The sequence below is a fragment of the Mercurialis annua genome, linkage group LG4 (genome assembly GCF_937616625.2).
Source record: "Mercurialis annua linkage group LG4, ddMerAnnu1.2, whole genome shotgun sequence".
NCBI classification, from domain to species: Eukaryota; Viridiplantae; Streptophyta; class Magnoliopsida; order Malpighiales; family Euphorbiaceae; genus Mercurialis; species Mercurialis annua.
The window spans coordinates 38,951,805-38,969,135 of record NC_065573.1 but is presented as its reverse complement, the minus strand read 5'-3'; the positions used below and the strand labels follow the sequence as shown (position 1 = coordinate 38,969,135).

Genomic DNA, 17,331 nt, shown 5'->3' with positions numbered 1-17,331 from the left:
TTACCCAATTTTTGAAAAAAAAAACAATATGTTAGTGAATCTTTCCTTTTCAACTTGTCGATTAAAGTTCAATTTGCATCTTCTCTTTAGCGGAGGGACGCCCGTCACGCCCATAAGCTATAAAAAATATGCTCATATGCAATGGCGGTAATAGCAACTCCATTCCGGTTCCGAGATGTTTGAGATTGATGAGTATCGAATAATTATTTTAAAGAGAATCGAAAATTGAGCGAATAATATATGTCGTTTGATCTAAAAATTAAATTAAAAAAATCAAACAATATGCCGTTGGGTCTAAAAATAATGTATCATTGGACTAAGAAATTTTTTCCGTCCCACTTGAATAATTTTTTTGATTGTGCCATTGCTTATTTAGGTTAACCTTAATCAACTTTAGTCATTCACTAAAACCCTAAAATTATCATTTGATCTTTAATAGAACCCTATGTGGAGGATTGTAGTAGCCAACTTATTAATGTTTAAATTAGATTTTACATTCTCAAAATAAAATAAAATAGATTTTACAAATAATGTGAATATGGAATAACTTGGAATCAATATCATGTGATGAAGCTTAATTGTGAATTAGAATACTAGAAAACGTGTGAAACCACTTCGTCCTATTGGCTGTTTACCACGTGTCTCTTCCCCTTAATTAAATTAAACTAATTATTTGCTTAATTATTATTAACCTAAAAATGGGCTAAAAACAGAAATCCATTTTTTTTATATGAAGTCAACTCTACTCACCTAAACTCTTTTTTCAATTTAGCACTCAAACTTAATTCGAAATGACCAAATTGTCCTATTTTTATAACTTATTGTCAAGTATAACAAACATAAATTTTCCATATCTATACTAAATTCATGAATTTCGAGTATTTAAATGCCATTTCTATTTTGTACAATAACTTCAAAAACTAATACTGTATGTAACACTCATTTTTGAACTTCAACTATGAGTCCCATCAGCAATTTATTGAGCATCCATTCAAATACTTAATTAATTTCATCATTGTGATGTATGACATGACTCTATAATTTTGATTATGATGTATGAATGAAGAAACTTCCACATTTTGTTAGAAATTTTTTGAGAAAAATATGTAGTTTACGGAAGGAAATTATTTTCAAAGTTAAAAGTCTAAATTTCAAAAAAATCTTTTCTCGGCTGCAAGTAATAAGCCCTCTCCAAAGAATTTGTATAGAATTTGTTTAAAGTAGAAAAGTTTCTCTACTACACGGTCCATCAATATCTATGAACGGAGTTACGTAGAGTGTATGGTGGACAATTGCATATTATATACGATTTAATAATAAGGTTTTTTTTATCTAGTTTTAAGTTCCTTTTTGGTCCTTAATTTTTTTTATTTTGTCTACATTTATCAAATTAATAATACCTATATAAATTTAAAATTTTATCCACCAAATGAATTTTTTTGGATCCACCACAATAACACCTATATGAATACTATTTACAAAAGAAAAAAAGGGGTTTGTCATAATTATGCAGAAATCTCAAGAGATTTTTCTAATAATTTAAGTTTGGCAATATGGTCAATTTCGTGATATGATATTAAATACATAATACATAGCATTGAATAAGGGCAATTCTAACATTTCAACAAATCTAATTGTGAATTTTGGCTCTATGTTCACAACAGCTTTGTTTCATCTATAATAATAGCACACAACACAGCCTGCTCTCTTATTTATTGAAAAAACAAAAAATAAAACACTTCCATTTCAATTCAACAAACCTCTAAATTTTATACAAACTCTCATATCACCTCAATATTTTTCTTTTTCAACATCAAGAAACCATGAAGAAAATTATAACTCCAAGTTCAAGAATCTCAGTTCAGCTACTTATCATCATCATTCTTGTAATCAGCCAGCTCTCGAGTTGCCGGAACTTGCACGGAAACATCGTAGCCATCGACGTTCAATCCAAGAAAACTGAAGCTACCAAATTTGTAAACTCTCCACAATTTTCTTGGCATTTTCCTGCAATAGCTCCTCAACCTTCTGCAAACGATCAGATCGACCCTATTTATGGTGTTTCTTTCAGAAAGGTCCCTGCAGGTCCAAATCCACTTCACAACTGATTCTTTTACATGTTCATTTAGTCATATATACAGTTGCCTTCTTTTTGCAGTTTATAGTTTTTTTTGTTCTGATTTGTTTTGGTTCTTAGATGTATAATTTATAATCACATATATAGCTAGCAAAAGAAAGGAAATTTTGATAGAAATATTACAAAATTGTATCCGTACCTGAATATTTGAATGAATTTTAGAAATTGTAAAGAATGTAAATTTTCAGCTTCAGTAATTTTATTTAGTTTCTTGAGTATTTTCTGATAATAATTTCATAAATTATTATAAATCTTTAATCTAATAATAACAAGAAACGATAAGCTGAATGATGAGAAAGGTCAAAGTTTATAATTATGTGAAGTTTCTTGTTTAATAAACAATTGGATTAAAGTACAATAGATCATTAAATTTAGCTTAAGACACCGACTAAATGTAATTAACATTTTTAAGAACTATATGAGTTTGCAAAAGAAGTCAAATCATAATACATCAACAATGGATTATTGGTCTTGGAGTTATTATACTATATTAGAAGTTTGTTCAGCAGTTGTGCAGTCAGAAACTAATATAAAATTCGGAGAGAAGATATAATTAATATTTTTAGTAAAATTGGTACTTATTTTAATTGTTTTTTCTTCAAAAAGTCAACTTTACAATTTGTAAGGATTCCCAAGATGTAACTTCCATAATAATTTATTAAAAATACAAATGAAAACAAGAAGGTTTTTATTGCAAATGCAACTGCCTACTGTGTGCAATTTATTTCTACATTACTATATACTGATGGATGGCTAATGGAAATAGGGGTGTGCAATGACCGAATCAAACAGATAAATTCAGTTCGGCAGCAGATCTAGCCGAGCAAGAGAAGGTTGATTTGCTACATCCGCAACGCCTGATCTAAGAGTATAGATAAGATAGAAGGCGATGCGGATGGATTAAGATATTAAGATTTGAATGAAAATATAGCCGGCCACTTTTTTGGAACTAATAGATAGACCCAATAACCAAAGAAAGAAAGTTGACCCGGAAAACACAAATGTCTTGGTTCAGATCCAAGTCGTGACAATGGAGAGGGGTAGTGGATTCATTCGTCCTAAGAGCGTGAGTCGATCAATTTTCCAATTTCAGTTCAAACTTCAAACTATAATGCAACTGAACCGAGTCGAAAAATCAACATAACTGACAAGTTCTGTTTAGTTCGATTAATTTTTAAAAAAATCTTAAAATTTTGGCTCGATTCAGTGTGGTTTAAACCGAATACAGACCTCCAAAGAAAAGACTGAAATGCTAGGAAAACAAAAGAGGGGCCATTTGTATAAAAAGCATGCATGCAGAACATAGAGATGAGAATAATCAATAATCATTGAATGAGAAGAATTTAAAGAAAAAGAAAGTTGCTTAAATCAAGAAAGAAATGCATACCTTCATTCCATAAATACTTCTGTAAGTCCTTCAACAAGTTGGCACATCTGCCCTCACCTCAATTATATCACAAGTTCTAAGAAATTAATTTTGGAAGATTTTCACTCATAAGCTATAAGCAAGAAGGCAAACATATAAATCTTACAGTGTAAACCTGCAATATCTACTGTATGACAAAGAATACGCTATGGTGCATCGAAATGGAAATACTCAAACACCAAATGCTGAAACGGAAAACAACGGAACCATATTTTTTACCTAATCAAGTTTCGGAGTTTAAAATTTATTTCTGAAAATAGAAACGTCAAAACTTAAGACTCGACAAGTTTCCGTGCAATGTGGGAGTAAGTTTTCCAAAAGAGTATATGTTTTTGTAACTAAAATCACTAACTGCATCACGAATTAAGTATATTTTCTCAATTAAACATGAACGGATAACATTTTGAACCTCAAAAAAAGCATGTCAATATTCAATTGTTGTTGCAAACTCATTCTTTTATTTTCCTAACCAAACACAAAATAATCAAAATTTAAGCTTCAATCACAAAATTTAACAATGAACTTATGAACATCAAACATAGTAACATAAACAACAATAATCAGCATACTCAACAGCCAATTACTATCGTATAAAAGCGGTGTTATTTTCACATATTGTTCGGGTACCAACCCTAATTTTTTTTAGTTGTTTTTTTTTTTTGGCAAAATAGCAATTGTATTAATTTCGGTAAATAGAAGTACATAATGTTTGTGAGAACTAGATAACAGAGATTACAATAATAACTCCTAAAAAGGAGGCTTTAAGGACTTATTAGCCACTTCATGGGCCATCCAAGTACACATTCGCTTAACATATGCAAAGTAAGCGAACGGTATAAAATTATGACTTCTATTATTGATGGAATATCTTTCTCGACTTATTCCAGTGTCTTGGCAACTTCAGATGATATAATTCCTGAAAGACAATGAGAACTATAATAAGTGATAAAATTCAAAATTTTCATACAAATCATACCAACGACTGTTACTATATTATAGCTGCATCAGAACTTATCTTGAACGTTGCAGACGGTAGAGGCCTTCATCAACGTACTTTAACCTCACAAGGAGTACAATATCCTCACAGGGAGTATGAAATCTCACAAGGAGTACTTTAACCTCACAAGGAGTACTTTAACTTTACAAATTGAAACGACAAATTTTACCTACTATACTATATTTAAACATTTGTATAATTATATATTATTTTTTACTCTAGTTAGATCTCATATTTAGTAGGTAATTTCAACTAAGGATGGTTATTTGTTCATTATATTCAAAATGAATAATTAGCCAAACAAAATTCATATTATAGATCATTTAAAATGATTTAAAAATATAATTATGGACAAATAAATTAAGAAATTTGAGTTAAAGAGAGAAAGAAGAATTGCGTACCTGGATCAATTAAACATACTTAAACATCCAATTAATTTGTTTGAATGTAAAAACCAATATTTCCTTATAATGGATTAAACATCCAAGAAATTTGATTTTTTGTTAAGGGATGAATCATCCACTGTTGCCAGCAAGAATTAAAACAGTAAAAAAACACAATTCTTAATTTCACAATTAATTAACACATTTTTATATAAATAAAAAACAAAAAAGAACATGAAACTAGCATTTTGAATAGATGAGGAGAAAACAAAAGGATGAATCATATATTATTGAAAGAAGAAGAGTTTGATGATGCAATAGCATCATGCGTCTGTCTTAAAGAACAGTCATATAAAGTTTACTTGTTTTTTTTTGAAATAATTCCTATTATATTTATCAAACAATAACTGCCAATGTGTTTGTCAAACAATAACTGCCACTGTTCACATTTCTTAAATTCAAAATGTCTATTCGAATGGAATATATCCATTGAGCAAACAAATTATGAAGTTGGTGTTGTGAGCTTTTCAATGAATTACTATGAATGATGAAGATGGCTTGATGACAATTGAGAGAAAAAAATATATCGCATGATGATGACGATGAATTCAGAGAGGATATGCTTGTATAACCATTTGTACAGTTGCAACTTTTTTTTAAACACTTAAAAAATTGTTAACAGTAAAAAAGGACAAGGACATGTTGTTAAAGAATTCAAACAAACATACCTTGACGTTTATGGCCATCATCGATTAGAAGAATTAATTTGATTCTTTTGATATATCACATAATCATAAAAAAGACAACATATTATAGCAAATTGGAAGCGGTTATCATCATTTGGAAGCAGTTATCATCATCTCCATACCCATTTTAAGAACAGAGTTTTGGAATCCTACACTCACTACAGAGTTTGATACCCTGACTATGCAGAGAGTTTGGATTTTTTAAGGAATGAATAGAGAAAGACATTGCAATTTTTTTTAGTTGTTGAATAATTAGAAAAGTGATTAATCTTAAATACAGATGTATATATTGAATTGTATTCAATTATATATGTTGATTACTATTATTACTAGTTGAAAGAAAAGAACATTCTCGCCGCCGATATTTGATCAATATTTCCGCTAATTATCGCCGTCGCTCCCGGCGATAACCTGCTGTAACAGCCGAAAACTCCGATATGCAGAGAAACGGGTAATTGATTTTGGAGGTCACTGTACTTTTAAAAAGTTTCAAAATGGTGACCGAACTTCAAAACGTAACATTTTAGTTACTATACTATTTGGTTATGTTAAGATAGAAGGATTTTTGGTTACCGAAGAAAATTATTTCAAGTCGATTTTTTGTTGATTGTGTGTATATATGAAATATAAGATATTATTAGTTATAAATAATCAAAATTTGATTACTACGTATGTATAATTTGACCGTAAAACACTAAAAAACCTTCCAAAATCACATATTTGAAAGTTTAGTAACCAATTTGTTACGTTTTGAAGTTCAGTCACCATTTTGCAATTTTTGAAAAGTACAGTGACCGCTAGAATCAATTACCCCAGAGAAACCGATGAAAGAGACGTTTTGGATCATTTGCAGTTAGATGGCCCAATACCAATAAAAGCCCATGAATGAGTCCCAATTTTTATTACATTTTCTCACTTTTAATTGTCTCATAATATAAATTTAATATAATATTTTAAAGTAATTAAAATTCTTATTCATAATAATTTAAGAAATATAAGAATTTGAAATTTAAATTATGTTAAAGTTACAAATAATGCATTAAAAATTATTAAAATAATAAAATTTTAATTAAATAAATTAAGTAAATGATATATTATCAAACCAACTTAAATATAAATTTAAATATTTAAGTTTCAAAATACATTATAATATTAAATATTATTTATGTAAATTTATAGATTGTTGTTATTTTGCTTTATTATTACATATAAACCTAAAGAGAAAAGCCAAACTTTTATTGAAAGTTTCCGATCAATCCAATCCTTTAAAACGTCTTGATAATATCTAAAACTGTATTGTATCGTTTTAAAAGTTTATCGATCTGAAAAAGATTATTAATGTTGATGTGTCATCGACGTGTACTACCACATATTTGCCATGTATAGAAAGCATTTTTAAGGTTCGGATAGAATGCATATTTCGTTAAATATTTATCTTTTCAGGTTATGATCTGTATTTTTTTTGATTAATTTTCATATGTGGCAATTAGGTGGCACTCCACGCTAATAAAACATCAATATACAATTTTTCAAGTTGAAATATATTTGAAACGATATAATAGATATTGACTATTACCGAGACACTTTAAAGGTTTGAATATGATAGAAATCTTCACTAAACGATAAGCTTTTTTGTTCATAAGGCCTTACATATGTAGTGATTAAGACATAATTTCTCTAGATTAGTTGTTATTTATTTAAAATAAATAAGTTCTGTATAGTTTTAATATTTATGAATTGAATTTAACCAGAAATTTTATAACTCAATCGGCAGGTTAGTTATTTTGTTGATCCGATCCCGTTAAACCAAACCGTGCTCACGATTCACGACACGAGTCATGCCACAAACTCAAGAATCTTTGTCAAACACAGGAGAATTCATGTCCACGTGGCATTATAATACAGCAGTATTATAACTTAGAGACAAGCATTTGACATTTCTCTCTAGCAAATAGAACCACCAACTGTAGAAAGAGAAAACTAGAGAGAGAGAGTTTTTAACTTAAATAGGCGGGGCATTAACCGGAATCTTCCAATGGTGGCGGCCGGTGATTCACCGGAGGCGTTACCTGAAGGATGGAGTGTACAATTTAGTGCTTTAAGGTCAGGTCGCAAAGTTAAGGTATAAAGGTGGAAAATACAGTGTGGCTGGTTAAGGTTTTCATCTAATTTAGGAATTAGGGCATTTATTATTTTTCTGAATCTTTATTAGATATAGGATTGATTTTTTGAGCTCTTACTTAAGAAATTAGGTTAATAACACATGTGCATGGATCGAATTTTAAGCTGCATGTTTTGTACTGTAAATTTAAAGCTTGCTTTATTCTATTTTATTATGTTTATTGTTATTTTTTTCATGATCATATTTAAAGGCTGAAAAAAATTGAATTGCATGTTGTTTAAGAAGTTAGGACTATGGTATTGCTTCATGTTTGTTGGATTTGTGGGTCTGTAATGTACTTATCATGTAAAACATATTAATAGGGTTTTTTTCTGACTTTTATGGTTGATAGAATCTTAGTTAGTTCATTACTTATATAAGAGAGATATCATTGGTTTTCACCTGAGGTTCTTTAAAGATTTGATAGATTTTAAATTTCTGCATTGAAATGCTTTAGAATTGATGAATTATGGTGATTAATGAGCTAATTTGTTGCTCTCTTTGGAATACTTTCATATGCATGGGGAGTTGGGGGATTGGTGCTTTTATTTGGTCATATTGGTTGCAAACTTTAGCTTCATTTCGAGTAAACTCACCTTTTCGGATGTTTTTTTCCTCAGTTAAACAAGAACGAAAGAAAAGGAATGTGAGAAAAGTTTGTGTTAAATATAAGAAAAGGTTGCATGTGACCTAACCCAACTCAGAAAAGTATCAAAATCTGTTTAGGAGATTCTCAAATTTATGAAATATATACTAACCGATTTTGATCACGAAGAGTCCTCGTGTAGAAACTTGGCTAGTGCAACATGTAGATCAGTAATTTACTGACAACATGAGAAAACCATGAAATTTAAGATTTAGTAATACCTAAAAATCAACAAGTGAAGATGATCTATGTGGGAAATTTCTTACTTAACAGCAAATAACTTTAAGATTATGCTTTCTGCTTATAAAACTGTCGCCATGCTTACATTATACATTGCCTTTGTAGTGCTATATGAACTCTGGAACTGGTCAAAAGTTCTTCTCCAAAGATGACCTTTTGCGCCATATTAAAGCAGCAAAAGCTCTACTAGACTGCCCCCAGCCAACTAACAGTCCCATTCAAAGTACTTCAGAAAATAACCATATGAATGTGAGTACGAAGGGCTTGATGCTGTAATTAACTCTCCTTTTACTTCCTTAAATTCCTCGAATTTCATCTAGTTGGTCATTGTTTTAGCAGCTTATAAATCATACAAATGAAAATCCCGAATGGTTGCCTCATGGCTGGATTACAAAGTCAAAAACCAACTCAGTTGGAAGAAAATACAAGGTATTAAATGCTTTGAAGTGTTTTATATGTAATTTCCATCTTTCATATCTGGTTCCCCATTTAAAATGTTATCGTGACACTGTTGGATAACCTATCCTTTACTTTATTATACTTTGTTTTCTTGGGATTTGCAATTCATTAATTGGCCGGAGTTATTAAAGGCGTGATGAGCATGTTATATGCTCGATAAGATCTTAAAATGTTCCCATAAATGCTTGATTCTGTTATATTGTTTGCAGTTATACTGAAAAGCCTACTTAATTGTCCTACCATTATTTAAAGTAAATCTGTTCCAAACAAAATGGTTATTTAAATGCTGAAAGTTTCTTCCTTAGATTGCTCTAGGTCAAGAGAATTGTATTACTGTGAAGTGCGAACTTCGATCCACATCCTTCATATTGATAGATTTTTGTGTTAAAAGAGTAATTGATGAGTGCCCAAAGTAGAATCGTATTAAACATTATGCTTTCCAGTATTATGTAACTGTCAATGATAACATCCTCAATACATTTTTCCAAAATCAATTTAACTTTCTTGAATACAGTTAGTTTGTGTATGAGCCTGCATTTTCTTTCGCAGTTTTATATTGAGCCATTGACTGGACGCAAATTTAATTCCAAGCCAGAGGTGTTTCGACACATTGAAACTGTGGGGCAGGAATGTTGCGAATCCATGCAGGAGGAAACATGTACAAGTATGCTGCCCTTGAGTGAAATTCCTTTTCATTATCCTGATGCTAAGGTATTCAGCTTGCAATTAATTACATAACATGTTATCTTGCTCGATTCATATGCACCTTTTTGCTATTTTGGGAAGTTATAACTTATTAGTGAAAAAAGGCTAGCGTTTGATCCTAACGTTGGCATTAACCTTCGCAGTACTATCAAGAGATAAACTATTTCATGTATCAGGCATAATATATGATGCAACTTTAAGAGAAACAATTTGTGCTTATACCCTAATATGAGACGTAACTTTATTTAAAATATCAACTTAAGAATAGTGCAGATATAAGAAGGAGTTTCATAAATGCTTGAGCAGAGGCTTGGGATAGAGTATCCAAACGGAGTTGCAATAATCTAAAGAGCAAGAGGGAGGATAATTCTTCCCAGAGTTGGAGTTCTTCTAACTAGGCATATTTATCGAAGAAGCATTTTTTCAATATACTCTCTTTTTATGTTTGTTCTTCAATGTGAAATACGTCGATGTTGAACTCATTTAAAGCTGAAAATTCTCAAATATCTTAGAGCTTAATGCTAAATTTTCATTTCAAAATAAAAGCACAAGATTATCATGAATTGCTATTTCTCATTCATTTTATTGTGAGCTATAATCTTTTTTACGTCTATTAAAGCGTTTTAGTCAGATAGCCTATAATCTGGTTATTAATCTGTGAATAATTCTAGGTTAGGTTTGAGAAGTCTACAGTGGAGGATTTGCCTGCAGGGTGGATAAGGGAGAACAAAGTACAAAGGAAGGCAAATGGAATCAGAAAAGACCCAGTAAGAATATTTGCACTTCTCCTCGCCTACTATTAAGTCTTTGAGGAACACAAAATTAAGGATTACAATCCTTACCTTTCTCGAGAGGTATTTGATTGTCATAACTCATAACTAAGAGACAGTATGGATACCCTTACCTCGGCTGCTATCCACATAAATACACACACTTTTTGTTCCTTAGAAAAAGGTTGCAGGTCATATTACATCTTGCATCCCTATTGAAGACAATGTATTGATGCTGACAGTTACATTTTTGCTACAGTTTTACATCGATCCTGTAAGTGGATATATGTTCCACTCCAAAAGGGACGTCCAACGTTATCTAGAAAGCGGAGATATTATGGCATGTAAAATTATACCAAAGAAAAGAGACATGGATTTCGAGACCTCGGTACATGTGAACCTATCCTGATACTTTTAATTCAAGTGATATTTGCTGCTAAGCCTGCTATTTCTGGTTTGATATTTTTCTTCCTCTTCCAGAATTCTAATATCCTTACTGCGAATTTGGATATACTTGTTTGGTCCATGGTGTTCGAAAATGAATTTATTATCTCTTGATATGCATATTGCCCTTGTAATTGCTTGCAGTAAATACTAAAATTTTGAATGCATATTCTTTTGTTGCATTTCATTCTACCTGGATAGGCAGATCAAAGTTCCATGTGGCACCGCATACAAAATTTCTATCAGAATGTCAAGTAATGCTGTACTGAACATGAGCAGAACTCGCTGTCACCATTTAAGTCTTTGCTTTCTTCCATGTACATCTAGGGCATTCGGTGGATCTGATTCAATATAACATCTTGACTTGTGACATTTCAAAGGATATGCATTTAGAGGGTTTAGTTTTATTAGTGTTGTTAGACCACCCAATACATGCTTGTTACTGTCACTCTGTTTAAAGCATAAATGATGTTTGGGGGGTTTATGAGAATGCGGCTTTTGTTGTCTTTTCCAGAAGGACTTCTATATTCAACATTTAGTCCTAATGATTTTTGTACATATGTTTGTCCTTCAAGATTGTCATATTTTACTCTCTGGGGAAAATTTTAAAGAGGCTCTTTTCCATTTTGCCCATAATGTAATATCAAAACTTTTGCATTAGGCATGATCTCCCATTTACCTCAATAAATAACCATAAAAATGCACAAGTCTGCAGTCATTGTGCAGTTAATGTTATGTTTTTCCTTTTGTGGTCTTCTTGGTGGAAATTTTCAAATAAATTAACTGAATTTTGTGAACTTGTCTCTTTGTAGCCGTCATCTGCAGCTAAAAGCCAGAAACTAGAGCACTATGCTACTGGACAACTTATGGGTGAGAAATTAATTACTCTGATAGTCTGATCTTAAAACTTTGATCAATAAATCATGGGATTAGTATTCATACCTAAACTTCTTTGCTCTCATGTAGAGGGTCAAACAAATACATGTCATAAGAATTCTGATGGAAACAGCATAGCGAGAAGGAGAGGCAGATCTGCATCTGCTTTAGCTATTGTTCCTCTAGCTAGCATAACTGAGAAACCATCGCAGAAGATTCCAAGTAATAATAGTGCTGAATCTGAGAAAAATTCTGATGCAAACTGGTCAGCACCAACAATGGCTGAAGAAGTCAGAGGTGCCAATAATTGTGGACATCGACTCTTAATTTCTCAAGATGAGATTGGGATAAAAGGGGACGAAACTGATAAAACTCGGAATAATTTGAGCAAATCCTCTTACAAGAAAGGGCTCAACATGCCTCGTCGGTGTTCAAAGCGGCTTTCTGGGATTGAACCTGAGATGGTAGAAAAATCAGTGTCCATCACACAAGCAATTTCTGAAGCTATTATCAAGAAAGAGCAGAACTCTCCTGAGGGTGGGATAAAGGGGTCCATTGTGCAAGGAAATTCTGAAGCTGATAACAACCAAGGGCATAATTCTGCTGAGAATGGGATAAATGGGTTCAGTGTGCAAGCTCTTCCAAAAATAATTGGATCTTCTAAATGTGAAGCCATTATAGATGTGGCTGTTGCTAAAAATGGATTGGCAGATAAACCAACTGAGAAAACCGTGCATGAACCTGGAAAAGAGCTTGTGCTACATAGTTGCACTGCTAGTAGTCCATTGCTTGGAGACCCATCAATCAGTAACCAAAAGTCTGATTCAAGCTTCACTGTCCAGCCAAACAGGGAAGTTTCTAGTCAATGCAAAATGGTTAACACTGATGATGGACCTGTTTCAACTCCTGAAGTTGATACCATGCAAGGACAGAAACCTCTTGAGCGTGGGTTGAAAGGGAGAAGCCAAGTAAAAACTCAAAATAGTATGGGCACACGGAGAAATAAAAAAGCTTTTAATTTGCCTCGCAGGTCTTCAGAACGACTTGCTGGACTTAAACAAGAGTTTGTAGCCAAGTCAGAATCCAGCACTGAAGCTCTTCAAAACTCGGGGAGATCTAGAAATGAATTAAATGAAGCTGTAGTTTCGACTACAGATGGTTCGGCACGCTTAACATCTCAGCAGATAGAGAACGAATCCCTTATAGAGTGTCCACATAGTTTGATAAATGCCAGTAATTCATTACAGCAAGATCCATTAATTAAGAAACAAGTGTTTATTCCTGATCAAGCTGTTTCCAAAGACCATTGCAGGGTGCTGGAAGCCAACAAAATCAATGATCAGAAATCAGAATCAAAGCTCGTGCCTCCAATTGGGGAGTTCTTGTCAGACCCATGCCTTGAGTTTGCATACAAGACTCTTACAGGTGAAATACCTGTTGAGATGACTGCCAATAATGGGATGGTTTCAACTCCTACACCTGATATTGTAGATGAGAGGGTTTTACCTGTGAAAAAGATAGATAGAAGAGGCAAGGGGAAAACTCTGACCAAGTCAACAAAAAACAAAAACAGTAAGAAACATCACTTAACTCGTGACTCTTTAGAGTTTGAACATAATTTAATGTCCAAAACATTTTCTACTGATTGTGTTTTAGGTAGTAGAGCTTCAAAGTCTAAGAAAAAGGCTACAGATGTGGATTTGGCTCCAAAGAATTTAGCAAATGGAGCTTCCCAGCATCTGAAGCTTGCTTCAGAAGCGGAGTGTGCATATTATGGTTCTACAAATGTAAAGATAATACCACAGAATGAGTCAACAAATAGTAGGGTACAACATCCCAATAATGACAAATCCGAGGTGTTGCCTTGCTTTTCCTATGGGGAGTATTGGTCAGATCCATGTTTTGATTTTGCATACAAGACTCTTACTGGTGCAATACCAGTAGAGAGTAATTTGCCAGTTCAGAGTTACTTTCAGCAACAGGTTGATGCTTCTCAAAACCGAAGGGAACTGGTGGATCCTTCTCACGCCTCAAGAGATGGTACTTTGGCACTTCCAGATTTCGGATTACCAGGTTTTTTTAAAACTGATATTTCAATTCACTTTGATTCTCCGGAAAAGCAGCAGGTCGCTGTTCAGCCACTAGTTCCCTCAAGTAATCCTTCCTTTGCTCCCTCTGGAAGTATGAGCTTGCCAAGTTACAGCAGCTTGGGTCCGCAGCAACAGGTGCACTTGAATTTCGGTTCACAACAACAGCTGAACTTGAACTTCGGTTCACATCAGCAGGCGCACCTGAACTTCGGTGCACAACAAGCGCACCTGAACTCCAGTTCGCAGCAACAGGCGCATTCGAAGGAGAATAAGGGACTGCGCCGAAAAGTGAACTCTCAAGGGTAGTCAAGGACGAGGTACCTCTTACCAGTTGGATGCATTTTGAGCATCGACAAAAAGATGCTAGCTTTTTCCAGCAATAGCCTTTGTGGCTACTGTACTTTGTTTCTGTAATCTAATGTAGAAATGTAATCCTGTAATGTTATGTAGTTCTTTTTTAACATTTTGACAGTTTGTTCAAAAGATATGTAGGGATAGAAACTTGTGAAAAGCTGTACAACTGCTTAAAAGTGTTGTGTTTTCTCATCAATGAATATAGAAAGTCTTTCAATGTATGCTAAATGGCAACATACAAAGAATTTTAACAGTTACATATGGTGAAGCATTTTTTTCAATTAAGTCGGTTGTTAAATCTGAAATTTTTATATTACGCAGGTTTTTAATCAATTCAGTGATTGATATGTTTACTAGTGCACTGCCCTAACTTTGCAAATGCACAAATGGAATAAAAATGATTACTAAAGCCAGACACAAATCCAAATACTTTGCTATATTATTATATAAGAGATTCTCAAACCAAAATGATGATAAAAAAACATCAAAATATGTTCTCAAAAACATGGACTCTGAGACCAGAGACATCTACGGATGAGCAAAAGAGCCTGTTTATTGCCATTTCCAGACTTAATAAGATGCTTCAGACTGCTTCCATCCTCCAACGCTTTCCTCTTCCTGATAACCGCGACTCAGCTGATGAACAATTTAAATTTGAAAGCCCGTTATTACAGCTCGAGAAAACTAGGAAACAAGGAACCACCACATAATCTCTGATTTGAAATATTGTAAATACCTCTGATTTGAAGGTGAGGGCCACTCTAATCTCTCCTTTATATTCTTCATTTTTTACTACATTGTATGCTGTTGATGGTAGGCTTCCTTCCGTAAACAGTGCTCCAAGTGGAATGCTGCAAATATCACAAGACCAAAAACAAAAAGTTTACATGGTCTGTGTTTTATGGAAAAAAATATTATACAAAAAATCACAGATGAGGCTTTGGGTAGGGTCAAAGGGACCTATTATCGTGCATATTTAAGTTGTCCCTTACTCTCTTCCTTCTAACAGATGCAGGGCAATGAACTTGATTTCGCTTAAATTAACCCGGCTGGCAGAGAAAGTGATGAGTGAGACACTTGTTTGTAACAGGAGGGAGAGATGCTTTGATCTAAAGTTCTTTCTTTTGAATTCTTTGACTCAGATCTTTGAAGCGTACTACAATTCGGTGGAGGAAATTTATGCACTCTCCAGTTATCTCTTATCTCAAATGAATATGTTCAGTGCCGAATCTTATAGTACTGTTTGAATATTTGATGACCCTAAGCTATGGGGGTATCAAAGAACTAAAAATGGAAAAGAATTTGTGAGTCACTTTTGGTTCGATAGGATCATCATGAATCCCATACTCATTAATTTATATCAGTTCGGCCTCTATGTAATGCAAATGCAGTAAACAAAGAGAACCCATATTCAAAATGGTTTATAAGAATTTACTTATATACAATATCGAAATCGTACTCACCTTGCTTCTCCAACAAAGTCATCCTGAGAACCAGCGTCACTGTCCATGATTTTCAATGTAAGTTCCTCGACGCTGTCTGATATAGAAAAAATGAAATTCTCATTCCACTCTAAATCACATCCTTTGCCTGCAGGAATTTCGTTCGTAAACAAATCAAAACACAAACCATACCGCATCAAAGTGCCTAACCTTTTTATGATCCTAATGAGCAATATATTGCACGAAATTTTCAAGATTTACATTTATATTTTCAAAGAACTCCAAAAATTAATATATTCATAGCATATTCTTATAAAAACTGTTTCTCATTGATTAAACATTTCCCGTTTCCATTTCCGTGCAAGATAGAGAATATCAAATGTTAGCTACCTCATGTTTTACACAAAATGTAATGTGATGATCAGAAACAAAACCTGAAGCAATGCTGCTCTTTTGCTCCTGGCTACGGCATGTGAGGATCACATAAGGGTCCATGTTATCTGCTCATTTTAACAGTCAGCCAAATCAATCAAAGAATTCAGATCATAAAACACAAATACAAAAAAAAAACAGAACTTGCATCAATCAAATAAAACACGCATTGCAAAAGATTTAATTATAACCACAGATCAGCAAACAAATAGAGAAGATCACCCAACAAACATATGATCCGGGTCAAAATTCAATATCAAAAATATCAATAATCCTATAAATATGAAAGGAAATTGATTTGAGATGCTCACTGAGAAAATCAGTGTTCTCGAGGCCCTTAGCACCAACAAGAAGAACTTCAAGTGTTCCTTGAGCCATTTTTTTGTTGCACCTTTGAGATCCAAAATGATCGTAAAAGATAAAGAATTATTGAAAGAATGAAGCTTTTGAACAAAAAATAAAAAAATTTAGTTTTTGTTGGAGCCAATATGGTTAATGGGGGTGTGTTTTTTTATTTCTATATTTGCATGATTCAGACAGGCCACATCTAGGGGTGTGCACTATTGGCATTACAGATTTTTTTTTTTATCAAAGCCTAAATTTTATATATAAAAAATATAAAAAGTATAAGATTAAATGGCATTTCAACAATTTTGGATGAGTCATTCTAAAACAAAATAATAAAAACTGCTGAAGCAGTCATCGATAAAGGCTTTTTTAGACACCAAATAGACTACCCAATTACATTTACGGTTAACATATTAAAATTTAATTTCCGTTAATTGAGAAACTAAGCTTAGTATGTCTTTCAATACTACTCCGGCATTTCTATTAGTGCTAGAGGAAGAATTGACGGCATTAATAAAAACCTGACAGTTTCCTTCAAAGATTAGTTGACTCTCTGTAATAGATAACACCTCCTCCATCGATGTCCGAAGCGCCAATACTTTTATAATCATAGGTTCAATTATGCCCATAAAACGTCGAGCTCCAGCCAAGATAAAATTACCTGCAAAATCACTG

General features: G+C 32.9%; 2 protein-coding genes and 1 long non-coding RNA gene across 5 annotated transcripts; 1 reads left to right on the top strand and 2 right to left on the bottom strand.

Annotated features, from left to right (window-relative positions):
- Window positions 1–1,654: 1,654 nt before the first annotated feature.
- Window positions 1,655–4,208, bottom strand: LOC126679481 (uncharacterized). The gene is made up of 2 exons (XR_007640870.1): window positions 3,525–4,208; window positions 1,655–2,079 (listed from the first exon to the last, which is right to left on the bottom strand). It is a non-coding gene; the product is annotated as an uncharacterized LOC126679481 (long non-coding RNA).
- A 3,299-nt stretch (window positions 4,209–7,507) lies between these two features.
- On the top strand, window positions 7,508–14,691 carry LOC126676959 (methyl-CpG-binding domain-containing protein 13-like). 3 transcript variants are annotated; one of them, XM_050371339.2, is made up of 9 exons: window positions 7,508–7,811; window positions 8,842–8,985; window positions 9,073–9,165; window positions 9,745–9,906; window positions 10,572–10,667; window positions 10,930–11,058; window positions 11,927–11,984; window positions 12,081–13,562; window positions 13,647–14,691. In XM_050371339.2, the coding sequence occupies exons 1-9, from the start codon at window positions 7,725–7,727 to the stop codon at window positions 14,384–14,386; spliced, it is 2,991 nt and encodes a 996-aa protein (XP_050227296.1). In that variant the 5' UTR covers window positions 7,508–7,724; the 3' UTR covers window positions 14,387–14,691. The 3 variants fall into 3 exon arrangements, with proteins under 3 accessions (XP_050227296.1, XP_050227297.1, XP_050227299.1); XM_050371340.2 differs by having other exon boundaries at window positions 7,509–7,811; window positions 9,076–9,165; XM_050371342.1 differs by lacking the exons at window positions 7,508–7,811; window positions 8,842–8,985; window positions 9,073–9,165 and having other exon boundaries at window positions 9,816–9,906; window positions 10,577–10,667.
- A 162-nt stretch (window positions 14,692–14,853) lies between these two features.
- On the bottom strand, window positions 14,854–16,814 carry LOC126676960 (elicitor-responsive protein 3-like). Its single transcript, XM_050371343.2, has 5 exons — window positions 16,620–16,814; window positions 16,311–16,376; window positions 15,898–16,024; window positions 15,171–15,285; window positions 14,854–15,070 (listed from the first exon to the last, which is right to left on the bottom strand). The coding sequence occupies exons 1-5, from the start codon at window positions 16,684–16,686 to the stop codon at window positions 15,005–15,007; spliced, it is 441 nt and encodes a 146-aa protein (XP_050227300.1). The 5' UTR covers window positions 16,687–16,814; the 3' UTR covers window positions 14,854–15,004.
- Between the last annotated feature and the right edge of the window lie 517 nt (window positions 16,815–17,331).